Source organism: Artibeus jamaicensis, unplaced genomic scaffold, assembly GCF_021234435.1.
Source record: "Artibeus jamaicensis isolate MK-2021 breed Jamaican fruit bat unplaced genomic scaffold, CSHL_Jam_final contig_76, whole genome shotgun sequence".
NCBI lineage: Eukaryota > Metazoa > Chordata > Mammalia > Chiroptera > Phyllostomidae > Artibeus > Artibeus jamaicensis.
Genome location: NW_026521954.1, coordinates 26,908,769 through 26,935,216, shown reverse-complemented (window position 1 = coordinate 26,935,216; position 26,448 = coordinate 26,908,769). Strand labels below are relative to the sequence as shown.

General features: G+C 61.2%; 1 protein-coding gene across 1 annotated transcript in view; it reads right to left on the bottom strand.

Annotated features, from left to right (window-relative positions):
- Positions 1 to 2,803: 2,803 nt before the first annotated feature.
- ZFYVE28 (zinc finger FYVE-type containing 28) overlaps positions 2,804 to 26,448 on the bottom strand; it is a 45,426-nt gene continuing 21,781 nt past the window's right edge. Inside the window, exons 5-13 of the mRNA XM_037126992.2 lie at positions 26,222 to 26,311; positions 25,073 to 25,162; positions 20,451 to 20,552; positions 18,244 to 19,524; positions 6,978 to 7,111; positions 5,762 to 5,878; positions 4,850 to 4,954; positions 4,527 to 4,630; positions 2,804 to 4,004 (exon numbers count right to left, since the gene is read on the bottom strand). Of these exons, the coding sequence (XP_036982887.2) occupies positions 3,873 to 4,004; positions 4,527 to 4,630; positions 4,850 to 4,954; positions 5,762 to 5,878; positions 6,978 to 7,111; positions 18,244 to 19,524; positions 20,451 to 20,552; positions 25,073 to 25,162; positions 26,222 to 26,311 (2,155 nt within the window). The 3' untranslated portion in view covers positions 2,804 to 3,872. The remainder of the gene's footprint in view (positions 4,005 to 4,526; positions 4,631 to 4,849; positions 4,955 to 5,761; positions 5,879 to 6,977; positions 7,112 to 18,243; positions 19,525 to 20,450; positions 20,553 to 25,072; positions 25,163 to 26,221; positions 26,312 to 26,448) is intronic.

The window sequence follows — 26,448 nt, the reverse complement described above, 5'->3', positions numbered from 1 at the left end:
GGGCCTGGCGTGGGCAAAGGCGTCGGAGTCCCAGGCGGAGGGGAGCCCTGGAGTCTGCACTTGAGTGCGCGGGCGGCGCGAAGCGCGAGCGAGAGGAGGGAAGGGAAGACAGCGAGCGGAGGGGCGGTTAAAGCGGACCGGCCCCGGCTGGGCGGGTGGGTGCCGCGGGCTAAAACGCAAGTCGGGGAGAGGAAGAGGGCAGCAGGAGGGCTCGCGTACTGGCCCCGCTCGGGGCCCTCGTCGGGGCGGGGCCCAGGTGCCCCGGGTCCAGCTGTGTAGTGCGGGTCTCCAGCAGGTGCCCGCCACGTGCTCCAGAGAGCCTTCCCTGAGCCCTGGCAGCCCTTCCTGCAGTCTCCCGCTGCCAGGAACAATAAGGGCCTGGGGCTAACCCCGACACCCCTCTCCCGGTCGTGCCGTCCAGGCTCCTCTGCCCGGTGCCGTCCTGGCCTGCTCCCCCACCTCCCCCAGCCCATGGCCAGGTGGCCCTGGCTGCTGTGCTCATCCTAGGGTAGAGCCCTCCTCGCCGCTGGCTGGCTGCTCCGAGGGCCTGAGCCCAAGAACCCACCCAGCTCCCCATTCCCAGGGCCCATCATCCAGCGGCTTCCACACACAGAGCAGGTCAGACTCTGGTGAGTGTGGCCTCATTCCAAGGGTACAGAGGCCCCTGGGATCACAGAGTCCTGAGTGATTGGGGGTGAGGGGACGGCAAAGCCAGAGTGGTGACTGTGGCTAAGCTGTGTTACTGCCTCTGGTGTAGCTCTGGTCCTAGCAGTGGGGCCGCCCTCCCTGCACAGACCTGCTCCTCCCCTGCTCAGAGCCCTCCCAGGGCTTCCCAGTGCCACGTTCCCCATCTGGGCCCCCCTGCTGGCCCCCCTCAGTCTCTCAGGGCCGTTCTATAGCTCTGGCACCCCATTCTCCACAGACACACCCTGCTCACCCTCAAGGCCCAGTCAGCATCGTCAGCTCCAGCGTCCCCAGGCCTGCAGGCCCCCAAGAGCAGGAAGGTCCGTAGTACCAGGGTTCCCATCCTTGCAGACCATTTGGGGACACTTGGGCACAGCAGCAGAACCCAGACCTTGCTCATGTTTCAGCTGGTGTGCGGGTGAGTTTGAAGCACTGCCCCGTGCTGGCCTGGAGCCCATTCCTGCCCAGCCTCAGGGGCAGCAGCGGCTCTGACAGGTTCACTTGGCCCTGCGAGGGGACCCTCCTGCCTAGGCCCTGCTCTGACAATGCGTGTGTGGGCGGGGGCTGGGGCCACCACTGGATGGAAGGCTGCTTGGAGGAGGTAGCTCTGGGTGACCTGGGAGGAGACAAGTGCCTCCAAGACCGGGCAACATGGGGTGGGCAGTTTGAGTCCTGCCCACCTGCCCTAGCTCCTGCTTCAGAGTCCAGAGGCGAGGCGGGGCCGCCCCTCCATAGTGCACCTCTGCGCCCCAGCCCTGGGGCCGAGGTGCCCAGCTCTGACCAGGACCCCTCTCACCCGCTCCCAGAGCCATTTGGGTGGGGTCTCCCCTGCCTGTGGTCCTCGCTAGGCCAGGGGCCTCTATGGACCCTCCAACTGCCTTAAGGACCTGAAGGATTAGGGCTTGGCCAGTGGGTGTGGCCTTGCTGGTGGTCATGACTGGTCATGGAATGCCCAAGCACAGTATGGCGACCCCTGCAGGCAGTTCTCCCTCTGCCCCCAACCCCCCCAGTCAGGCCACTGGGAGAGGAGGTGGAGGGACGGGCGCCCCCTGGTGGTCATGAGGGTCTGCAGCCAGGTCCCAGGAGGGCGAGAGGGGAGTTTCCCCAGTGCTGCCCCCCAACCTGGCCTCCTGGGATGGCAGTCTCATCGCCTTCATCAGAAACCAGGACACCAACACCATTTTTCCTTTTATGTACTCCCCAGATCCCTAGTCCTGAGTACCTGGGCTGGGGCGGGGGGGTGGGCAGCCAGGCCTAGGGCCCCCGCCTGCTACTGGGAACTTAAGGGGAATGTTGGGGAACACGCTGGCCTCCTCCCCAGGCCTGTGCACAGCCCAGAGAGTAGTGAAGTGCCCAGCTGTGCCCAGCGTCTAGCGGCCCCCAGCCTTCCTCCAGCTGCCGCATAGGAGTGCCTGACGCAGCTGAGCCCTCGTCTCCGGCGCTGCCTCCCTGGAAGTGGCCTCCAGGCAGAGCCCCCAGGGGCCAGCGCTGCCCCGCAGTCCACAAGGCACCGGCACCATTCCACCTCCTGAAAGCTGGGTGCCTGGCTGTGCTGCCTGCTCACCTCCGTGAACTTAAGTTTCTCCATCTGTGACATGGGGGTCCCACTCGGGACATGGGATTGTCACAGGGAGTGGGCGAGACATCACTCAGAAAACAGTAACAGGAAGGACAACCGATGATGGGGCAATGGGGAAACTGAGGCTCAGGAAGGCTGACCTGCTCAAGGTCTGAGGCCAGCTTTCGAGGGCTGAATTTACAGCTGGTGCTCTTGGCCCTCTCCCGGTGCCCACCGCAGGCTCTCCCAGCCCTGAGCAGCGGTCTCTGCCTTAGACTGACCCTCCACACCCCCGGGTCCTGGTCCTGGTCCTGCCCCTAGGCTGGGGCTGTCCTTGCAGAAGGACAGAGCAACCACGCATCCCAGTGGGCAGGCAGTGGCCCTGGAGCCCTTGTAGGCAGGGGTTGGGGTGGCTGGCCACCCTCCTCTGGAGACCTGGTGGGAAGGAAGCCAATCCTTCCCATGGATTGTCCCAAAAGTCCAGAACCCCCAGCCTCCTGGGAGGGGGCACGTGAGCAGGAGCCCCGTCGTGTCCAGATGGAGGGCGGGCAGGTGGCCGTGGTCACAGGGAGACAAGCGAGTGTCTGCAACCCGTAAATAGATTTATGGAAATGATCTTGAATTACAGCATTTAGAAAATAAAAATAATCTCAATACAGAATCCTGCTCCCCCCAGAAGCTATTTTCTGCAGGTATATCCCACCATTAAATAGTAATTAGGGTTTATCCTATAAAAGAAGCAGGAGGCGAGTCCTCTCTCTAAAAATAAAGCTGCAATTGTCATTGCAATGTGAAGCCTGAGATTTAAGCCTGAGGAGGTGTCCGTGCTGGGGCCCGGCTGCCCCAGGGTCTGGGGAGGTGCGCCGGTCCCAGGGCACAGAGGGAAGCAGGTAGCGGCGGGCAAGTGGGCACCATCCGCTGGTCCTTGGCTGCCTGGGCAGAGAACCCAGAACCTCTGCCTGCAGGTCTCCACGCTGTCCCGTCCCCATCAGCAGGGGGATGAGGGTGGACAGGCTGCACGGGGCCAGGGCTCACCTGCAGGAGCACTGGGCGCAATGGGGTGCATGTGGCTGAGCCAAGGCCCTGCAGGAGCAGATGTGGGTGGCACAGGGGATGAGCTGGGCGCCCTGGGCTCTGGGCTGGTGAGCTCACAGGGAAGCTTTGTGGAACTCTGAGCCCAGACCCTCTCTGACAGGTGTCCCTGTCACCAGGTGCGTCCCAGGCACTGAGGCTGCCCAGAGCCCCGACCACGGCCGCACTTCCTGTCACTGTGCCGAGTAGGCCTTCTGCTGTGGCTGAGCCTCCAGGTGGCACCTCAGCAGGGCAGGTGGACAAGCAGGAGGAGAGCCTGCCCTGCCTGGGCAGCCACCTGGCACCCCGTAGCCCCCGCTGCTGAGGCTGACCTCCTAGTGGCCCTGACAGGTGGGGAGGACAGCGTGGCTGGGCGGAGGCCCTGGACGTTCTGGAAGTCTCCGCAGCAGCAGCAGCAGCAGCAGCAGCAGCAGCAGCAACTTGATGGAATGCAGTGAAAACCCTCCAGGAACCAGCATCTGGGTGGAGGGGTGGGGAGTGTGGGCAGCCTTCCTGGGAGACCTGTCGGACCCGGCGGTCCGGGGAGCGCCGGCGCGTGTCATATGCCCGCCTTGTCGCTGTAGAAGGGCGTGACGTGGAACATGTAGCAGTGCGTGCACACACGGACCGGCTTCACCTGCCCGTAGCGGGGCAGCGGGGCCGAGTGGGAGGAGCAGCGGGAGCAGAAGATCTGGAAGGCAGTGGGGCAGTGAGCGGGGAGGGGTTCCCACCCCCCTGCCACTGCCCCTGGCCTTAGCTGCACAGGCCGAGCACCCAGAGGACAATGTCAGAGCTGAGAGTGCCTCTGGCCTCCTGCACCTCCCTCCCAGCCAGACCAAGCAGGGTGTCAGCGGGAGGGGTCTCCTGGCCCCAGGGTGGGGCTATGACCTTCAGGAAAACCTGGGATGGGCCATGGCTCTGGAGGCCAGATGGAAGGAGAGAGTCCCACACCGAGGTTGCCGCAGAATCCTATTCCGCCTCCCTGTCCCCTCCCTGTCCCCAGCTCCAAGGCAGTGGGGAGCAGATGCGGGCACCACCCAATCGCTCGGGCCAAGTGCCCAGGGTCCACGCTCTGTGTCCAGTCGGAGCAGGGCCTGGGCTCCAGGGCCTCTGCACAAGGCCCCCGACATCCTCGCCAGTGCCCCCTCCCCGCCCTGCATCCCAGGGCGTCAGCGACTCCCAGACCCTGTGCTGTGTCCCCAGCCCCACCCACCTTCCCGCAGCTGCGGCAGTGGTGCTTCCTGCGGATGACCGTGAAGGGGGCTTTGCACGCGGTGCAGAGGCTGCAGGCCTCATCGGGGACCCACTCGGGCGGGTCTGTGACAAGAGAGTAGGGCACACGTCAGGCAGAGGGGGTCGGGGGTTGCTCGGCAGTGGCTAAGGGGACCGTGTGTACACCTGGGAGCTGAGGAGATGCTGGGAGGTGCCTCCTCAGCTCCCAGGGTGGCCTGGGTGGGGACCGCTGGTAGAGCGCCGTGTTCATGGTGGTCTGGGTCAGAGAGGAAGCGTCCTCCCAGGCCAGAGTCCCCCACGCACCTTCCAGGTCCCCATCCCGGGTCTTGGCTGAAAGTTCCGATGATGACAGGGTCTCCTGACACAGGGCACAGTCCTCCAAGGCTGCGCTCCGCAGCGTCTGGGTGACTGGAAGAGGAAGGGTGGCCGCTGGGCTCCGTGCACCATCACCCGTCCCCTGTTGGTGCTGCCAGCAGGGGGTCAACCCCCAAACCCAGGCCAAAGTCCCCCATTCTTCCCAGGAGCAAGGGGTGGGCACCCTGCCTGACCTGCCCCCACTCCCTCACCACGTGATGGGCTGTGTGAGTGTGTGCAGGTGTGTGTGGGAGAGCATGCACATGTGTGTGCACACATGCATGCACCCACATGTCCTGAGCATGTTTGAGGGCCTGTGCTGTGTGGAGCGCAGACACCCGAGGCAGCTCCCTGGGGGCCTCTCCCCCCTCAGGACGCAGGGCCTCTGTCCCCTGTGACTCTGGCTGGCCCCTGACCACTATGACAGATGGGATTTGAGGGAACTGATGCTATGTCACGTCTGGGACTCATCTCTGAGCAAACAGGCACCGTCCCTCCAGCTGCTGTTGGCCACAGGAGGCCAGGCGGCCCTGCCGGGCGTGTGCAGAGGGCAGGTGGGGAAGTGGCAGGCGCCGCCTTTGCAGGCGTGTGTGTGGCACGTGACCCGCCTGCAAAGCTCCAGGCAGGTGGCCTTTCGGGGAAGTGGCAGGGCCTGTATGGTGGGCCCCTGGGTCCCCAACAGACAGCCCGGCACGGCTGGGTGGTTTCTGTGTGGGGTGCGGCGGGTCACGGAAGAGCTGGGTGGCCATGGAGAGGCCACATGTGCCCAGGGCTAGGAGTCGGGAATCCCACGTGCTGGTGCCTGGGGCCGATGGGCACCGCGGGCGCACGGCTGCAGACTGTCCCCGGGCTGGCACTCACCCTTCTTTAACTTCTCCTTGTCGTCCATTTCTGGCTTGGTGGCCATGACCTCGAAGAGGGTCTTGAGAATACTTCTCAGGTCACTGGCATAGTTGGTCTGCAGCTGGTCAGCCACACCTGGGGGAGGGGGCCAAGGGAGGGCAGGGTGGGCTGGACCGCCTGGGGACTCCATGTGTTTTCAGATGGACCAGGGTAGGACCTCCGCCCAAGCCCCGGGGACACTCCCTGGGCAGACTCAAAGGCTCAGATACGTCTTAGCCTCAGGGTCACAGCCACCACCACTAAGCAGTCACCCCTGAGGGATGAACTCACGGCCCCCTTGGCAGTGGCTCCCTCCTTCCAGACCCGGCCATTCTCAGGCAACAGCCCCGTGGGCTCTTTCAGGGCAGCTGGCTGCTCCGCACAGTGAAGCCAAGGGGAGCTATGTGTGCCCCGCCAGAGAGCAGATGCCCCGTGGCCCCTCCCAGCGACGACGCAGTGGCCCATGCTTCCAGAGGGCCCCTTGTGTGCCGGCTGTACTGAGCACCTGCCGGGCACAATGTTCCTTAACCCTCAAAACCGACCTGTGGGGGGGCCGGGCAACGATTCTGGGCTCATGACCCCGATTCTGCAGAGACGCCAGTCCACGGGCTGCACTGTGGCTGCGCCCACCGCCCTGAGCAGGGGAGGCCCCAGATGAGGCACCAGGCTGGGGCCCCTCCCCCAGGGAGCGGGTGGGAAGGGCAGGCGTGGGCAAAGACGCCACCCTTTTTATACTTTTGAATCATGTGGGCGTGCACTTATTTAAAACACACAAAGCTCGAGGAGAACAGGAAAAGATGCCTATTTGCTTGCTCCCCTCTGAATCCTGGGAGATGGAACAGCCACCTGCCCCCAGCCTCCCACTGTGAGCCGCCCACAGGGAAGAGAGAAAGCAGCAGAAGCCGAGCCTCCCTGTCCAGGAAGCTGAGGGGCCACGACGGGGCGACCCTGGCCACAGACGAAGTCCTCCTCTCCACTGGGCACACGGGCTCGCGGCAGGGCTTGGAGAGGGTGACCTGTCACAGTGGGGAAGCCCCAGACAGGGCCCATACCACCCATCCTGCCGTGTCACATTCTGGTCCAAATTCGGCCCCGGTGGACACCGGGGCCCACCCCCACAGGCACCGGCCACTCCCCCAAAACACAGCCCCAGGTGGCCGCAAGCCCACGCCCACCCCAGGCCCACACGTGGCACCTGAAATGCAGACAAACAGGCGATGGATCAGGTCGTGGCTTCCATGGAACCTGGATCGGATCTTCTCCCTGGTGGCCACAGGGGCCGCCTCCACTGCGGTCTCGTCTGAGGGCTGGGGCCTGGCTGGGGAGCCACTGCACAGAGAAGCAGACACGGCAGCGTGGGGTGAGGCAGGGCAGGGGCCCCCAGTAGCATCGTGTGCTGACTTTCTCCTGAGGCGGTAGCGGGGATGGGGGGGGGGGTCCTGCACCTGCTCTGAGTGTCTGCCGGCCCTGACCCGGGGACAGGTGTCTCCACGGCAGACGGAAGGGCAGACCCAGACACGCCTGGGAGGGGGAGGCTGAGTGGCCCGACGCAGAGGCTGTGGGATGCAGCCCCAAGCCCCGGGACAGCCGGGCCACCAGGCTCCTCCCCAGCCTCCAAGGGGTGTAGCCCCCTTTCTGAGGCTGCCATTCAGGGGAGCCCTGGCAGCTCCAACAGCTGACAGCTACTTCTGTGCTAAGCTGAGGTGCTCCCCTCGCCTGACTCTGAGGCGGGGTGCAGACTGACCCTGCAGTTCCTCAATCCTTTATTTCTGGTCCCCAATTTCTGTCATTTGGTCGTACTTTCTGGGCAATTCCCTCCATTTTTTCCTTTTAATATCCCCTTGGCATTTTAATTTCCTGCTCTCGCTGTAGTTTCGTGGATGCAAAATCTTTCGGCTATCTGGACCGCTCCTTACAAACTTTAAGAAGCTGCGTTGGCGCCTGTAGGATCCCCGGCACCTGTTTCTGGGAGGGACCATCTCTTTCCAAGGCCAGAGGCCCCTCCCTGGCAAGGTCCTCAGCAGGCCGAGCTGCCTGGCGGGCAGGCAGGCCCCCCTCGTAAACCTGCTGGGGACTTTGGAAACACCTCTGGCTCTGGGTAAGTCAGGGTTGGCCCACTCCCAGCTGGGTCACCGGCACCCCGGAAACTGCGCCCCACGCAGTGCAGCAGCCGTGTGCACCGGCTGTTCCAGCGAACCCCGCAGCCATGGGGAACCCACGGGTTGGTTCTGCGGGAGCAAGCGGGTCTGGGGTGGGGGCATGAGCCCCGTTAGACACAGTGGGGAACGCAGAGCTGCCCCGAGTCTGACATGGGCTCACCCTCCCTGCGCCAGGCCATTGGGACACGTTCGGGTGTGGAGCTGCTGAGACCTCGGCCGCTGCAAACGGGAGGACGGGCCGTTTGTCCACTTATGAGTACTGAGCCTTCCAGTAGAACAGGAGGCCGCGCGTGGGGCCGGGTGTGCCTGCTGAGGGGACTCAGGCCCCACGAAGACCCCAGCAACAATCTGCAGCTCTGCCCTCCCGGCCTCCGGGCTCTGAGGCAGAAGCCCCTGACTTTCAGCCTGGGGGGGGGGGGCAGGACCTGCACAAGGGGAGAGGGGGCCTCACTCTCCAGGATGTCGGCTTCGTGCAGTACCGCCTGTCTGGGGGGGGGGGGCAGCAGCTTCCTTTGAAAGACCTGGAAGCAGGGGTCAGACACTCAGCGAGTCCAACCTAGCAAGGCCCAGAGGCTCCGCAACTCCCGGAGGGACGCCAGAGCCTGGAGCACCTGCTTCGGACAAGAGTTGCTTCCCGTGGCAGCTCAACGTCAAGGCAAAGGCAGGTCAAACACAGGAGGAGACCTGCGGTCCGTGCGGTACACAGTTTCACCCAGCAACCCTCAGAGCAGCCGGACGGTGGGAGTGCCCGTGCGCCCCCGATGCAGGAATGGCTCAACAAAACGTGCCCCAGCCCACGGTGGGGTGTCATTCGGACTCCGGAAGGAAGGGACTGCACGAAACTGCCAGTCACCGAGGACAGACGACACGAGTCGGCCCGCTCCAGGGGGCGCGGGAGCACCAGAATCGCGGAGCCGGAGAGCGGAAGGCGGCGGGAGTGAGTGCCGCGCACGTGCACAGGTGGCGGTTTTCGCAGGTGGAGACGCATGGCGCCGCCGCGTGCGTGAGGTTGGATACACGGCACTTTCTCTGTTTTGCCGAAAGTAAAAAGCAGAAATGAGGGGAGAACACGGGAAAAGACACAGAGTATGCGAGGTGAGAGCGAACGCGCTGCAGAGCAGGGACTTCACGTGCGTGCGCTGCGCGGGCGGGCGGAGGCGGGCTTCCAGCTGGGAGGAGGTGAAACCGGTCCATTCATCACTGTGCTGTTCTCCACTAACCAACCATAAACCCTCCTCTGCCCTTCCCTGTTTATCGATAAAGCCGTTATTTTGAAAAAATCGGTTACATGACCATAGTGTAGCAATAAACAAACTGAAAGTGAAATTAAGAACCACGCCTGTTCGCAATAGTATCAAAATGATTTAGGTACTTGGAATGAATTTAACAAAGAAGTGGGAGAGTTTCAGAGTGAAAGCTGAAGCGCGGCACTGAGCTAGATTAAAGACCTAAGCCAACGGGAAGGCAGGCTGTGCGCGCGGACTGGGGACAATGTTCTTCCGACCTCGTCTGCGGGGTCAGCGCGATCTGGCTCAGGGTATCAGCTGCCCTTTCCTGCCGTGCAGACGTGGACAGACGCGTCCTCAAATCCACGTGAAAACCCAAGGACCCAGAACAACCAAAACGATCTTGAAAAAGAAAAAAATGATTGAAGTTGGAGACCTCCCACTGGTGATGTGCCGTTCAGCATGAAACTGAACAAATCGAGAGGGGTGGGGGCCTGGACACTTGTGGGGCACTGAGGCCCGTCACCGAGGGAGTGGCAGGCTTTCCACCACATGGGCTGGGAAAACCGGGCCCCACATGCAGAAGAAGGAAGCTGGGCCCTCACCTCACACCACATGCAAACACGAACTCCAAATGGAGCAAAATCCCAAATGCAAGAGCTAAAATTCTTCAGAGAAAACACGAATCTTTGTGCCCTTGAATTAGGCAACAGTTTCTTAGATTTAACACCAAAAGCACAGACCCAAAGACAAAACAGGTAAACTGGCCTGCATCCAAGTTAAAAACTTTTGTTCCTCAAAGACACCAGCCAGAAAAGCAAACACAACCCACAGAATGGAGAAAATGTTGCAGACCGTGGACCCAGTGAGAACTCTCTATATTCCAGTACAGAAATGGCTTTGTTGTGTCATCACCACAAACCGGAAGGTCACAGGTTCAATACCCAGTCAGGGCACTTGCCTGGGCTGTGGTTCAGTCCCCCGTTGGGGTGCGTGCAAGAGGTGACCCACTCGATGTTTCTCTCCCTCTCCTCCTCTCCCCACTCTCTGAAGTCAGTAAGCATGTCCTCGGGTGAAGACACTACAGATACAAAGAAGAGCTTCCTGAGCCTGAGGCCGATACCGAGCATGTCCTCCTGAGACCAGGAACAAGGCACAGACACCCTGTGTCCTCACCGGGCAAAACACACGGCCAGGGAGTGAAGGGCATCCGATTAGAAAGAGGGGGATTGGCTTTATTCACAGGTGACATGTTCATCTACGTAGGGAACCTTAAAAAAAACAACACCCCACTGTAGCTAAGAGAATTTAGCCAGTTTGCAGGTAATCAATACAAAAGTTACGAAAGTTAATTTTATTTCCATTAGCAAGGAGCAATTTGGTACTTGAATTACAAAGCGGCACCAGTCGTAATAGCGTCAAAGATATAAAATACTTAGAGATAAATATGACAAGAGATGTGTAAGATTCCCGCAGTGAAAGAGACAGTGTGGCTGCGAGTAATCCAAGACCTACATCAGCAGAGGGATTTACTGCCTTCACGAACTGGAAGATGAAATAGTATTAAGTTGTTAACTCTTAATTCCCAAATTGACGTATAGGTTCAACATAAGGCCAGTAAAGTTCCTAGCAGGCTTTTAAAAAATAAAAATAAAAAAGGAAGAAACTGACAATCTGGTTCTAAAATCCGTACGTAACACGCAAGTCCCAGAGCAGCCCAATGACCTGGAGAAAGGAGAGCGAGCTGGAGACACACACTGCCTGACCCCATGCTCCTTAGGAAGCCACCGCCACCCAGACAGTGTGACGCCGGTGACATGCAGACCAGGCCAGGGGGGCAGCCTGGAGAGTCCCCAAACCAAGCAGAAGGTGTCTGGCGTGGGCGCAAAGGCGGTGCAGCGGAGAAGAGACCGTGTGTCCCAGCAAACGGGGCTGGAGCCATTCCCTTTCCTGCACAAAACCAAGTCTGCCTCGGACCCGCACCTCACACCGTGGATAAAAGTGAACGCCAGCCGGTAAGAGGCCTAAAAGTAAAACCAAAAAGTATAAAACTTTTTGGGGGAAAAACAAAAGAGGAAGAAGGGACTTCTGCCAAGATGGAGGCATAGGTGGAGACGCCGTGCCTTCTCACACAACCAAGTTTAGAGACAACTAAATATTAGCAACAGAAAACACAGCCAGAACACGGAAAATTGAACTTTTCGGAAGTCTGTTAACAACAAATTCTTCAGCCTGACCAGTAAGAGGGGCGAAACCAGCAGCTGGTGGAGCAGGTTACACAGGAAAACTCGGTCAGACAGACTCAGGCACGCGGAACCCAGGCGCAGGGTTGGACCTAGTGAGCAACCCAGCGAGCGACCGCGGGGAACCAGCGGGGGAGCAGGGCCAAGATTTGACTGCGGTTGCACAGTGCACAGATAGACCAGCGAGGGAGTGGGCAGTTAGATGGGACCCAGCGGGTCCCCAGTGGCGAGAGGCAGTAGAGAGCACCACCATTTCCCTGCTCTGACCACACCCTCACATACAGCGTCACGACCCAGCGACCTGGGAGTCCAAGGCTCCACACCTCACACTCAACGGGCTCAAACAGACCAAAAATGGCTCAAGAAGATCTCAAAGCCCCACAGCCTATAAATCTAAGCGATGAAGAAATAGCAAAACTCTCAGACGCACAGTTTAAAACACTGGTGATCAGGATCCTCACAGATCTGGTTGATTATAGCCACAAATTAGAGAAACATATGAAGGCGAAACTAATTGAAATGAATGGAATTGCACAGAACACCAATAGCAATGAAAAGGAAACTGGGACTCAAATCAATGGAGTGGACCAGAAGAAAGCAAATAATGGCCAAACAGAAAAGAGTCAAGGAGCAAGAATTCAAAGAAATGAGGAGAGTCTTAGGAACCTCCAGGATGTCTTTAAACGCTCCAACATCCGAATTATAGGGGTACCAGAAGGGGGAAAGGCACAGCCACCAGTGGAAAACTTATTTGAACAAATAATAAAGGAGAATTTCCCCAATCTGGCAAAGGAAATAGATTTCCAGGAAATCCAGGAAGCTCAGAGAGTCCCAAAGAAGTTGGACCCAAGAAGGAACACACCAAGGCAAATCATCATTACATTAGCCAAGATTCAAATGAAGGAGAGAATCCTAGAAGCAGCAAGAGCTAAGGGGACAGTCACCTACAAAGGAGTCCCCATCAGACTGTCAGCAGATTTCTCAAAAGAGACCTTCCAGGCAAGAAGGGGCTGGAAAGAGGTATTCCAAGTCATGAAATCCAAAGACCTACAACCAAGATTACTCAATCCAGCAAAAATTTCATTTAAAATGGAAGGACAGATAAAGTGCTTCTCAGATAAGATCAAATTCAAGAAGTTCATCACCACCAAACCCTTATTATATGAAATGTTAAAGGGACTTATCTAAGAAAAAGAAGTTAAAAAATATGAACAGTGAAAGGACAGCAAACTCACAGTTATAAACAACCACACCTAAAACAAAAGCAAACTAAAAGGACAGCTAGATCAGGAGTGGAAACATAGAAATGAAGATCTCAAGGAAGGTTAGCAACAGGGGAGTGGGAGGAGGAGAAGGGGGAGAAGGTACAGAAAATAAGTAGCATAGACAGTAGGTAGAAAATAGATGGGGAGGGTAAGAATAGTAGGGGGAATACAGAATCTAAAGAACTTGAGACACGTGTTCATGAACTAAAGGGGGGAGAATGGTGGGGGAGGGGTGTGCAGGGTGGAGGGGAATGAAGGGGGGAAATAGAACAAATGTAATGGCATAATCAATAAAAATAAATAAATAAATTTTTAAAAAAGAGGAAGAAAATCACTGTGGCTTGGATTATAAAAATAATTCTTAGGCATAATATCAAAATTACAATCCACACACAAAAAGGTGATAAACTGGGCCAACCAGGCTTCATCAAGATGAAGAAGTTCTGCTCTTTCAAGCTCTTCCTAGAAGACACGGACCAGCCCTGGGCTGCAGAAGAGGCGAGTGCGGTGTGCGTCTGAGAAAGGACGCCTACGCAGCCGGAGAGCTCTCCACGCCCGCCGAGGAAGTGAGCAGAGGGAAACAGCACAAGATCTGGACAGATGCTTCGCCTGGGGGCACAGGTGGGTGACGGACGTGCACGGGAGATGGTGAGGCCAGCCAACAGCGGCTGAGGGACAGTGCGGGCCAGGCTGTGCGGGACTGGGACCCTCTGCTCCGGCAGTGTTCCACAGACCGGTTTATTTTGGTTTGGCTGTTTGCACCGAAGCACCCGACTATCTCCACTGCGCTGACGGGTCACTGACACTGTGTCCTCCGCTCAGAAAGTGCCACCATGCCCCACCCCCTGCAGCGCTGCCCCTACAGTCAATGTCTAGAAATAAAAGGCATCTTTGTACGCCAACAATGACATGAGAGCAACCCCGTTTCTCTGCTCACCTTCTGTGCCCTCCCCTCAGGCTGCCACCTTGGCTCACCCCCGCCAGGCCTCAGGAATGTCACCCCCTAGGGGAGGCCACCCCCCATGGCCCAGCACCATTCCATTCCTTCCTGGCTGAGGGATGGAGGTGGGGTGGGAGACGGGCCCAGCGAGGAGGTGAGGTGGGCTGCGGTGAAGGTAGACGGAAGGGGGAGGGGAGGGGAGGCAGCCAGGCTGTGGGAGAAGCTGAGTCAGGAATGAGGGGCCTTAGAGCTGGGGCCAGACGAGATCCCAAGGGTGGCAAGCCTGGGACGAGTGGGCCCATATGGATCTGTGGGCTTGGCAGTCACCCCAGTCACCACCACCCTGGTGACAGGGCATGTTCTCTCCCGCTCGCCACTGCGCAGCCCGCCAGGGGGACCGGAGGGCAGAAGTTGTCTCTGGGACTTGTAAACTCAGTCCGCAAAGTAAAACCAAAGGCGTCTGTCAGTCGAAAGATATCAGTGAACCAAATGAAAGGGTGTCTGGGGAAAGCCACCGGCAGCAAACACAGCAGCCAGAAGGGACGTTCTTGAGTCAGCAAGGGAATCCTGGCAACCCATCTGGACAACCCACAGAGGGCACCCGGCGGAGCAGCAGCACCAGCCCTGCCCTGAGAGGAGCAGGAGGGTGGAAGCAGCAGAAGCTGCAGGAAGAGACGGGCTCTGCTCTCAGGCTGAGAGGACCGGGGGCCGACAGCCCCAGTGGGGGACAGGCCACCGAGGAAGCCCTGAGGACACGGGCGGAGCCTTAGACACCCCACAGCTTCGCTGGGGTCACTCTGTCCAGAGGCACCGTTGCTAAGGAAACAATCCAGAAGGCAGAGCCCTGAGGGGCACACGGACGGGGCTCACCAGCCCGGGGAAACTAGGGAACAAATCAGCGGTGAAAGTCTACGAAGAAAACCACATTTCCAGTGGTCTTTGTGGAACACAATCAAAATAGTACTCGGTGGGAAAATAACAGCTGCTCATAGGATGTGGGGTGGTTTTCATTGCCTTCCTTTATTCTCGTTTACGTTTTCATGAGTTTCCACAGTGAAAGGGGCCCAGCCGCTAATTAGGGAAAAGAGAGAGTCAGTGTTGTTTTTCAAGGCAGAGGCTAGAAACACTTGCTAGTGATAAAACATCCAAGGAAAGACGAGGCACTTGAGGTGGATGGATTTCCTGTTTCTAGATAAGTAACTGATTCAGCTGCCTTTGAGTATGGAAGGTTCTGGATAATGAGCCGAGTCTACACAGGGACAACACGCTTTTTCAAAAGTGCTAACGTTTCCTCAAAAGGCTAATCTATGAGCCCTGAAGAGGAAAGAAAGGAGGCAGTGAAGGAAAGCCGAGGACTCTGGGCCAGGGCAGCAAGCGGAGGGCCGGGGCTTCTCTGGGCTGGGACCTCATCCAGGACCCCCGCAGCCGGGCCCTTCCAGTGGGGCGGGCTGGCGTGCTGTTCGGCTGGGCAGGGGAAAGACCCTCCAGGGCTCCTTCAGGCAAGCAGACCCCCCGCCCCCGCCGTCACAGCTCCGTGTGTCTCCTTCGAGGCACGGCCTCAAAGTGCGGCGCCCAAGCCGGACTCACGCCCAGGACTAGGAGCTCCTGAGCGCAGATCCTGCAGAAGCCCCTGCTGGACAGGCAGGCCTCTGGGGCAGATCAGGACAACAGCTGGTCCGAGCGAGTGGAGAGCGGATGCCTGGTCACAGGGTCACAGGGCAGCGCCCTGAGCTGAGGCACGAACCGCCCCTGTGGGCTCCGTGTGTCTCCACCAGCCGGGCGGGGTGACGCGTGCGCGCGCCGCGCAGCAGACCAGCCGCTGTCACCTTAACAATGCTGGCCTGGCTCCGGGAATCCCGCCGCATGCGTGTGGGTGAAATTTCTGCTTGCGGCTAGACACCAGGCTGGTCTTTTGTGCCTGTTTTGTCAGTGCTGCCTCGTCACCTCCGTCCCGGCGTTCCATCAGGCTCCGCGAGGTCCTGCCGCGGGGTCTGGTTCCTGGGGGCCTCCCCAATTTCTCCCCACACCCAGGAGCCAGCCGGTGATGGGACGGGGGCCTTCCTGTGGGTGGGGCGGCGCCACCTGCTGGCCGGATCCCTAACTGCCGGCCCCGCACCGCTGTCCGAGGTCCTGACCCAAGCCCTGGCTGTCCCGAGCACCTGGCCACCTGCCACTTGGCCCTTTCCCAGCCCCTCTGCACCTCCGGAATCCCGGAGGGCGGGACATCTCTCGAGGCCGCTCTAGGGCTCTCTTTCCTTCTCCCAGCTCGGCTTCAGTGTACGTGCTGAGCCGACAGGGCCTGGGAGCCGGTGGCGTGACGCACACAAGCCGTGTCCACAGCAGGACACATCAGGACAGGGCAGGTGTCCACCAGCTGTCACCTGCACAAACAGCAAGAGAAGCAGGTGCAGGTCAACCACTGAAGCCAGTGGTTGCCGTCCAAGAACCTGGATGTTTTCTCATCAGCCTTGCAGAAGAGCGACGCACTTACCCGCCGACTGGGCTCTGCATGCAGCTGGAGGAGAGCGCGGTGCACAGATCCGTCCTGCTGGACGCGGCCGAGGTGGCCGGGCGTGTGCCGCACAGGGGCCTTCCCAGACCGGGGACCGCACAGGGCTGACCCTGCAGCGCCGTGTGTGGGAGCCAAGTGTGGGCCACGGCAGTGAGTGGTCTGAGTGTGCGCTGTGCAGCCACGCAGTGGGTCCCACGTGGCCGGGAGCGAGAGTGGGGACCTCTCTAGAAACTGCCATGGAGGAGCCCCAGGCAAGGCCAGGCCAGGCCAGCAAGGAGGAGCAGAACATCTGTAGGACGCCAAAAATCACGTGTGTGGGTGAGTGTGCCTCACTGTTGTTAAACGGGAGGGAGAAACTATTTAAAAAACCTTCAAACTGTTACTTCAGGAGAGGGACAGAACTCTCAGTCACGTCTTGGTCCGTGGCCCCGACTGGGACCCACACCGACACCTCACATAACCACGTGAGGCCCAGCGCAAGGTGGCACCCACACAGCCGGTGCTGACGGAGGGACCTGCCCTGGGTGGGCTGGGTGCCCGCGCTCCGAGGCAGGACTGCAGGTGAGTTCCGGCAGGTGTGCCCTGAGGACAAGACCTTATGGGACCCCAGGTGTCTGCGGGGACTTGGAGCAACGGGCCCTTGTCTGGGGCAGTGGGGGTGTTAACTGTGGCCACTGTGGGAGACAGATGGCAGCACCTCAGAGAGCTACACCACGTGGCCCGGCAAGTCCACTCCTGGGCGCAGGCACAGAGGGCACGGACGGGGACGTGACCGCACAACCCTGCATACAACGTGCCGGCCGCAGTGCTGCGGGAGCCGAGAGGCAGGAACAGCACATGCACACGCCTCAATGGACGGGAGGGTGACCGACACCTGGTCCCTCCTCGCAGCCACCAAGAGGAAGAAGGCGCTGCTGTGGCCGCAGATGAGCTGTGACTGCACAGCGCTCGGCCAGACACCACACACGAGGCTGCCGAGCACGGGAACCTGGCTCTGCGAGCCGTGCAGACCAGGCCGGTCTGTGGGGCCAGCGTCGTGGGTGCCAGGCGCAGGAGGGGCGGGGTCACCGCCGACCCCACACAGAAATGGTGGCTGCCAGCTGTGCGGGCTGTGCTGTCGACACAGGGTGGCCAGAGGATCGGGCGTGGTCCCCACACCTGCAGGGTCCCAGCCAGCTCCTCATACCACTCGGTAGGAAGATGAGGCCAGAAAGGGGGTGGTGGGGCCACACTGCCCTGCACCCAGACCCCTGGTGCGAAGACTCCCCCAGCTGCCCCACTGAGCACCCTCTGGCCCAGCTCTCACACCGCTGGACAGAGTGCAAGCCTGGGAGTCAGGGCCCTGGGGATGGCGCGGCAGCCGCACGGGAGCCATGGAGGCTGAGTCCCGCCCCTGCGCTGCCCAGTGTCAAGGACAGAGTGGGTGCGTGGCAGGCTGAACCTGCTTTGTCCAGGAGGAGTCGGGCTGTGGGGAGCATGGGGACAAAGGTGACCTGGAGTCCAGGGAGACAGTCAGGCCCCCCCCACCCCTCACCCCAGTCAGGGCCTCTGGGGGCAAGGGAGGAGGGTCCAGGGAGGGCAGGGGCAGGGAGGGAGCTGCCTGAGGACCCCCCCAGGGCAGTCTCGGGACCCCAAGTGACCCCGGCTGAGAGCCTGTGAGGCCCATGGGAGCCGAGCAGCCATGGGGCAGGGACACCGGGTGCCCAGCAAAGACAAGTGGAAAGTGAGCTCAGAGGCAGCCATGGCCCCTCGCCACTGCCCAGCCCACCCACATGCCCACCATGCCAGGGCCAGGATGGGCCACGGCGGCCAAAGGGCGTGGGCCAAGGGCTGGGCACTGTGTCGTGCCCTCAAGGGCTCGCATAATGTCAGGGGCCCACTGGGGGACATCTCCTGGCTGGGTGCAGACACCAGGCCCAGGAGGGCCTGACCTGAGACTCCAGCCCCCCGCAGCCTCGATGCCACAGGCGGTCCGCCGCGGCACACACGGCCCTTGTCACACAGGCACCTCACTGGAGAGGCCCCGAGGGAAGCACGTGGCCCCTGAGAAGCAGCAGACGCTGCACCCTGAAGCGCAAAGCCAGAGAGGACGAGTCCAGTGGCCTGAGGCTCTTACCTGGCCCCTGACGGGTGCTGGCGCCCCTCCTTGGCCTCTGTGGGCTGCCTGGCGTCCTGCAGCCTGGCCACAGGCTCCTTCTGCTGACCGCCATCACCACCTCCATGAGACCCGTCCACTGCACCTGCCGGGGGCCCTGAGGGGGGTGCCAGGCACTTGCTGGAAGCAGGGGCTTTGGGCTCCTGGCCGTCCAGGGTGTCTTCTGAGTGCAGGGGGGCTGGGGTGCCCGTGGGCAGTGTCTCCAGGGCAGGCCGGGCCTCCTCTGGTCTCTCGGGGGCACCCTTGGCACTGGCCTTGGCCACGCCCACAAAGGAGGCGCTGATGACGCCCCCCGGGCCGCACTTGTCCTGCAGACCCCCGGCCGTGTCCTCCCTGCCGCCCCCACAGCCTCCACAGCACACGCAGGAGTTAAGGAGACAGTTGGTGGCTGTGGTATTGAGTCCATGGGAGCCATCCTCTATCCCCCTGGCCACGGGCTCTGACGGGGAGAGGCCATTTCCGGAGCCTCCCGGGGCGGAGCTAGAACAGTCCAAGGAGGTGGGCGACTTGGGATTGAAGATGACGGTGGCGGAGAGCTTCATGCCCCCCGTCCGGTGGGCGATCGCCTCGGCCGTCTCGACGTCGTCCACGGTCACCTCCCAGCCGTCCAGGGGTGGCGGCGCGCCCAGGCAGCTGCAGGAGTTGGGGCCCGTGGCCCAGGGCTTGCCGCCTTCCACGTTGTTGTTCCTCACGTCCTCCTCCTCCTCCTCGGAGGTGCCGGGCACGCGGGCCCCTGCCTGCCCACCCTGCCCTCTCTCCCGGGGCTCAGCACGGGGGCCACCTGTCCACCCGGGCGGGCTGCCCGGGGCCTCTGCTGACCCGTCCACGTCATCCATGAAGAACACCCTTCCTTCCTCCTCCTCGCTGCCTGGCTGTAGCAGCCCGTCACTGGGGGAGGCCACGCCCCGGGGGCTGCCCTCGGCCCCTGGCCTGCGGGCAGGGGACTGACAGGCGCTGGGTGGGGACAGCAGGGAGGACATTGCGTCCCCAGCCCGGCACACCATGCGGTTGAGCTGTTCCAGCTCCTGGTCATCGTACTGCATGGAGCAGGCCAGCTCCGCCTCCGGGTCCTTGGCCTTGGTGGAGAGCAGCTCCTCGGGGGGCAGGGGCGCGGGGAAGGCGGGCGCCAGGGTGGGCGGCGCCGGCCCATCGGCCCGGATGGGGAATTCCACGTCTTGCGAGATGCAGAGGCTCCGTTCCAGCGCCTGCAGCTCGTCCTCGGTGAGGGTCTGCAGCAGGTCCCTGTGAGGGACGAGATGAAAGGAGTGAAGACCTGACGGCCGTACCGGCCCCCCAAGACTGGGCGGGGTGCCACCCGGTCCCGGGCACACGTTTCCTCACTGCAGAGTGAGGCACGGGGGCCACGAGTGGTTTCCTCCTGGACGCGGGGCTCTGAAACCTCGTGCTGTGAACGAGAAAGCTCTGGTCCTCGGGGACGTGGTAATTGCGTTAATAAGCACATTTAGGAGTGAAAAAGATGTGTTGGCTTCCACACAGGCCTTCACCCTTTCCTTGGGCAACCACCACAAACCCAGTCTGTGTGCCAGGCTCGCTCAGGAAGACAGGTGGCCCCCGCTCTGCGGGTCTGCCTCGGGAGAGGCAGAAAAACAAATATTTATGCGAGGGATGATCCAATTCCAGTAACACCAACTGCAACAGAGGAAAATGCTGGCCGGGGGCAGGGTGCCTGGCCTAGTCTGGGAGACGTCCTGGAGGAGGGCGCCCTGAACCAGGGAGCGGAGGCCCACTCCGTGCGGAGAGGAGCTCAGCCAGCCTGGGACCCGTGGCCCACGCGGAACCCTGGTGCTGTCATGGACGAGCACGCAGGAAGGAGCGCCCAGCCTGTGGGTCGGGCCGCCGTAGCCCGCACCGCCCAGTCCACGGCCCATCCCACAGGGCCGTGGGGAACCACGAGGGCTGGCGCCAGGCCAGCAGCCAGGGTGCTGCGCTGAAGGTCGGCACATTACTGTTCAGGCACAAAGGCCTGGTCCCCTGGGGGAGGATAGGCACAGAACTGCTGAGGGGCTCTGACGTCACGATCCAGCTGCTAGGCCAAGGCCAAGGCTCCAGCAGAAGAGGGCGAGGAGCTGCACCACACCCGACCGGACAGAAAAAGAGGGCGGGGCAAACGCTGCCCCCCCGACCCGCCCCCACCTTCTCCCCCCTACCTTATCTTCCGCAGCAGTGTGTGGAAGGGCCGGAACAGCTCGGACATGTCCTCCACCTTGCGGTCCAAATTCAGGGGTCCGTCTGAGTAGACCACGAGGCCACTGCATTCAAGACAAAAAAGCTGGCCTGGCTTTGGCCCTGTGCGTGGGGCCTGGGAGAACCCAGACCATACCTGTGGCCTCCACAGCCACCTTGAACTCTGCCTCGTGGCCAGAACGTAAGTTAGTTTAGGAAAAAGCAGCAGGAGCTGCCACGCAGATGGTACCATGTTCGATTAGCCCGTGGTCATTGGAAGGACCACAAATCAACCACCACACACGTGTGCGTGCAGCATGGCGACGGCATCGGTCAGCACAAGGCTGTCACTGAGAGCTGCCCCCGGGGGACGAAACACATGCTTTGTGTCTATTTCACTGGCCATCTGGACAGAGGTTCGGGAGAACGAGGTCTGGAAGCATCTGCCCCCAAACAGAAGTCGAGCCACAGTCCCACTTGGGGCAGCAGGCAGCCCCTGTCCACTGCGCTGGACACAGAAAGAAGCCTGACCCCGGCTTCCCCCCAACCCCCTGCGACCTTGGGTGCCTATGCTGGGCCCTGCCCGGGTCCTGGTGGGATCCGGGATGAGCATCTTGGGGACACTTTGCAGACAGTGAGACCTCACAGCGGCGCTCTCCCGGCGACCCCCCACCCACCTCCACAGCACTCAGGCCACCAGTCCCGTTGCCCGGTCCACGCCCCACACCCAGGCACTGCCCTGTGTCGGACACATTCTGGCCGTGGCCTCCCAGCTCCCGGCCCCCACCAGCTCTGATGATCCCCTCGCAGCCCCTCCCTGCCAGCCCCCCTGAACCACGGGAGCTCTGTGCTTTGTGCTCCCTGGCCTTTCCCAGGTCGTCCCCAAGCCCCTGGGCCCCTCCCAGAAGTCTGGCCCATGCCCGTCCCCCTCCCAGACAGGACAACAGCCAGCCTCCTGTCATGGCCCAGGCAGCATGGCCTTCTCCCTCAGGCATCCTTGGGCCTCGAGAGGCGCCCCTGCTCTGTGCTGGGACCCCACACCCCACTGGCTGCTCCTCCAGGGGCCAAGTCTGCAGGCGGAGTCGCGCCAGCCACGACGAGCCCCCCATACACTGCGCACAGCCCTGCCTGGCCCAGCCCGTGTCTCCAGAGGACCCTACTCTGGGGCCTCCCCACCTCCAGGGTCCAGACAGCTCAGGCCCCGGGTGTCCACATGCAAGCAGGGCAGCGGCCTCCACTCTCCGAGTGAGTGGGACCTCACCGCCAGCGTGGGTCCGGTCACTGCCGAGGGCGGGTCCTGCGTGTTCAGGAGCACACCCAGTCTGCGCAGTCAGGGGTGCGCAACGCTGAGCAGAAGGACTTCTTCCTCCCTGAACAAGAGCGGGTTTCCTGTGCAAAGCACATGGAGCCTCCCTTCTCTCCTGGGCCCCACGCGGGCAGCGAGGAGGCGTGAATGCGGCTACGGGCACAGCGGGGGGCACACCCTGCGTGGTGAGAAGCCGGCGGCCCCCCATCTTCGGGCTGTCTTCTCGCTGTTGGGGCCATGTCCCTGGAGGCTCTGAAGCTCTTCGTTGTGACCGAGCCCAAGTTGTCTCTTTCCCACCTGCCGCTCGTGCCCTCGGTGTCAAAGGGTCCTTGGCCAATCCGAGGATGTGGAAATTCACCTCCTGTGTCGGCCAGAGTTCAGTGAGGCAGACAGGCCCGTGGCCACAGACCCGGCTCGGCCAATGGCAGTGGTGACGAGAAGGACTGACTGCAAAGAGCTGAACAAAGCCGCCACAGACTGGAGGGTGGAAACCCAGACACGCTGGGCGTCGGCTCGTGATGCTGTTATCTAACACAGGTGCGCTGGCCGAGTGCATCCGCGCGCTTCAGGAGCGGCTCCCCTGAGGCAGTGTGAGCCCCTCGTGTCCCCGGGGTCCGGGACTCTGGCCCACCGCAGGGCTGGACGGGAACGCGGAGGCAACAGCAGAGACCACAGGTGCCACTGGGCGGCTCAGAGCGGGCAGGGCCGGCGCACCTAGGAAACCCGCCCAGGACCGCGGCGCGTGGTGGCAGTGCGGCTTGGGAGGCACGGCTGGGCCTGGACACGGCGCTCACCGGGCCTGACAGGACATGTGGCGGGGACAGAGGTGGGGAGCCCCCTGTCCCCACCGGCTGAGCTCAAAGCAGCTTTACTGTTTTGTTTTTTAAGGAAAGGCCCTAAAATACTTCTTCAAATGAGTTTGGCCTTAGAGAGCCATTGGCCTGGAAAGAAAACAATGGAACAAGGCACGCGGGTCGCAGCTGAGGGCACGGGGGCAGCCCGGGCTTCAAAGCCGGGCCCGAGCCCCAGGCTGCCTCAGCTGGTCCGCTGGAGACGCCCGGCCTTCACCCTGACATCTGCGTGTGAAGGGAGATGCTCGCGTTCTAGTAATGAAGGTGACCGTCACCTGAGAGGCGCTGACAGGCCGCCCGCCCGGCTCTTCCCCATTTGTGCACCGAGGAGAAAGGCGCCCGCAGGAAGCAGGCAGTCGTCTGGGAGCCTCCGTGGGCCTGGGGCGGCCGCAGGGCCCCGGCATCGGGCAGCCACTGTCCTCACTGCCGTTACCATGTTTTACTATGTATGTGCACCCGTGTTCTTGGCCCAGACTTTCAGAAAAAAACTTTCATTTTAATTATTTTAAAATATATTTTATTGATCATGCTATTATAGTTGTCCTGTTCTTCCTCCCTTTATTCCCCTCTACCCTGCACCCCACCACCACCCACATTCCCCCTGCTTAGTTCATGTCCATGGGTCGTACACAGAAGTTTTTTGGCTTCTCCATTTCCTATACTATTCTTTTTTTTTTTTTTTAGGATTTTACTCATTTATCTTTAGAGGGGAAGGGAAGGAGAGAGGAGGGAGAGAAACATCAATGTATGGTTGCCTCTGGTGTGTCCCCTGCTGGGAACTGGCCTGAAACCCAGGCATGTGCCCTGACTGGGAATTGAACAATGGCCCCTTAGTTCGCAGGCCCTCGCTCAATCCACTGAGCCACACCGGCCACGGCTCCTATACCATTCTTAACCTCCTCCTGTCTATTTTGTACTGACCATTTAAGCTTCTTATTTCCTGTATCTTTTCCCTTATTCTTTCCCTTCCCCTCCCCACTGATAACCCTCCATGTAATCTCCATTTCTGTGATTCTGTTCCTGTTCTGGTTGGTTGCTTAGTTTGTTTTTAGTTTTTATGTTCAGTTGTTGATAATTGTGAGTTTGTTATCATTTTACTGTGCATACTTTTAATTTTCTTTTTATGAGATAAGTCCCTTTAATATTTTGTATAATAAGGGCTTGGGGATAATGAACTCCTGGAACTTGACCTTATCTGGGAAGCACTTTATCTGCCCTTCCATTCTAAATGATACCTTTGCTGGATAGAGTCAGCTTGGACTTGGATCTTTTAATTCTTTAACTCCATGTTTACTTATATACAAAGCCAATTATCGTATTGCAAAGTGTCACTGTGCCTGCTACACCTTCTTGCTTTCTGGAGTCACAGGTACTATGTGAGCGTGAATAAAGGCGTTAAGTCCCCGTCCTGCCCAGGCCTCACAGGCCTCCAAGGTGTTTAACTCTCCAGAGTCTCAGGCCGAAAAGGCAGCTCTGGCCCGGCCCAGGGCAGGGTGGCCCTGCTGGCGCCCCTCCTCCTGCACTGGGCTAAGGGGCCCCTCTGCCCCAGCAGCTGCCCGCCCACAGCCTCACGCCGCTCCCACCACTGCACCCCCGCATCCCACAGGAGGGGCCCTGCGCTGGACCAGTGCTGGCCCCCACACCCACCGACAGTCCTGGGCCACCTTGCCAGCGCCCAGATCTCTGCCCGGCTCCACACCTGCGTGCCAGCTGCCCACGGGGCCCTCCCCAGCTGCCAGCCCACAGGCCCGTCTGCCCAGATCCCCATGGGCCACCCCATGCCCGTTCACCTGGCAGGAGGGGGTGGTCTCTGTTTGGGAGATGGCGGTGGCTGGGCAGCAGCAGGCCACGCCCAGAACACCTGGGCTCTGACCTGGGCTCTGACCTGCGCTCGGAGACTCTTTGTAAGTGGCTGTGGGCTTCCAGCCTTGGCATGTTCAAGGTCGAGCTCTGACCGCCCTGACCTCTCTGAGCCCACGAGACCACAAGGCTGACGGGAGCCCCCCACTCTCCTGGAGGTGCCCCCCACACACATTCCCCAGCTGCTACTCAACCTACCAGGCTCCGCCTCCCTGCCGGCCTCTGAGATGATTCCAGTGAGCCCATCACAGCCTCCCTCAGACCCAGGGGAACCGCCTCTTATTCCTCAGAGTCGCCCCACAGCCCCTCCTGGGTCGCTGCTCCCCACGGGTCCTCCTCCCCTGATCTCCCCTTTGGCCCCGGTGTCAGGTATCCTGTACTGTTTAGGGAGGGGGCTCCCACTCACCAAGGGGGCACGTGGCTCCCACCTGCCGAGGGACGGCAGCAGCACTTCCGGGCGACCGCTCTGGGTGGCTGAACGGTCGCCTCTGGGGGTGTGAGGGCCATCTCCGGGCCCCAGAAGGGCCCTCAGCCCGGGGCGCCCTGCCAGGTCTCCGCCGAAGGACCGCCCGGGCGGAGGGACACTTACCACACGATGGCCAGCCTGGGGATGGTGAACATGAGGGCCGGCTCGTAGTCGTCGATCATGTCCTGCGTCAGGTACCCGAAGTCCAGGGCCCTGGCCGCGGAAGGGGGCAGTGAGGCGGGCAGGCCCGTCCCCGCCCGTGTCCTGGGTCAGGTGGGAGGAGTCGGGGAGGCGGCCCGCTCGACCCGGCCCGAGACCTGGCCCCGCAGGTGGTCAGGAGGTGAGAGGCGACACGGGTGGGCAGCCCCCACGCCCACCGGCCCGATCCCAGCGCCAGGGCAGGCAGGTGGGCAGGGCTGCAGAGTGGGTGGCAGGCAGGACGGCCACGGAGTCCAATCAGAAAGCTAACCCGGCTGCAGGCTGCTCAGCCAGGGGACTGAAACGACCCAAACCACGTCCCCAAACAGGTGACTCCCGGGGACAGAGACCCTCCCGGTCAGTCCCTGCCCACAACGGGCAGGGCTTCTCCACGCCCCAGGAGCGGGCGCCAGGGCTCCCGGTGAAGGGCACTTCCTTCGTCTGACACTTGGTGGTCTGGAGTCTCTCTCAACACCCAAACACCGAGTGATGTGTCTTTAAAAAGGAAAAACTTATGAGGGGACAGCAGGCGATTTCAAAACTAACCCAACACCAGAGCGCTGGTCAAACATGAAAAATGTTCTAGGTAAAACCTCAGTCCCAAAGCCCATCCAGAAAATCTGATGCTGTGTCATGCTGAGAGCACCGGGCGTTTACCCCAGACCTGCTCGGTAGACGGGAGACCCAGCACGGGTCCCTCCGGGCCTGTGCAGGTGAGTGCAGCGGGGTGGGGAGACAAGGGGGCGACTGGGGGAGGTAGGGAGACCAGGGAGGGTGGGCGGGGAGTCCCAGCTCCTGGAGGCGGAGCCTGTGCAGCTCTGTGCTCTGTCCCAAGAACTTCCTATCACCTGAACTTCGACAGCAGGATAGGCCCTCTGGGCCCAGAGAAAAGGACAGAGTTGGGGGGCACAGGAGGGAGAGGGGGACATGCAGGATGAAGGACAAGGCCGGGGCGGGCCTCCCCGCTGGGGGCACCCCCCACCCAGACCAAGGGTGAGGCAGGAGCAGGCGCCGGCCGGCCGGTGTGTCCTCAGGACGAGGCACAGGCCCTGGACCGGGGCCGAGGCCGCTCACCTCTGCACCGTCTCGCAGAAGAGCACGATGACCTCCTGCTGCACGTAGTACTCCCTGGGGGACTTCACTGGCACCATGGCAGAGACGTAGCTGCAACACAGGGGGGCAGGGCGTGAGGGCTGCCCCGCGCCACAGCCCCGAGCAGAGGGACGGGGTCTCAGGTGAGACCGCCTGACAGCACCGCGTCAGCGCCCCCCGGGGCGGCCGCCTCGGTCCACGGCACCAGC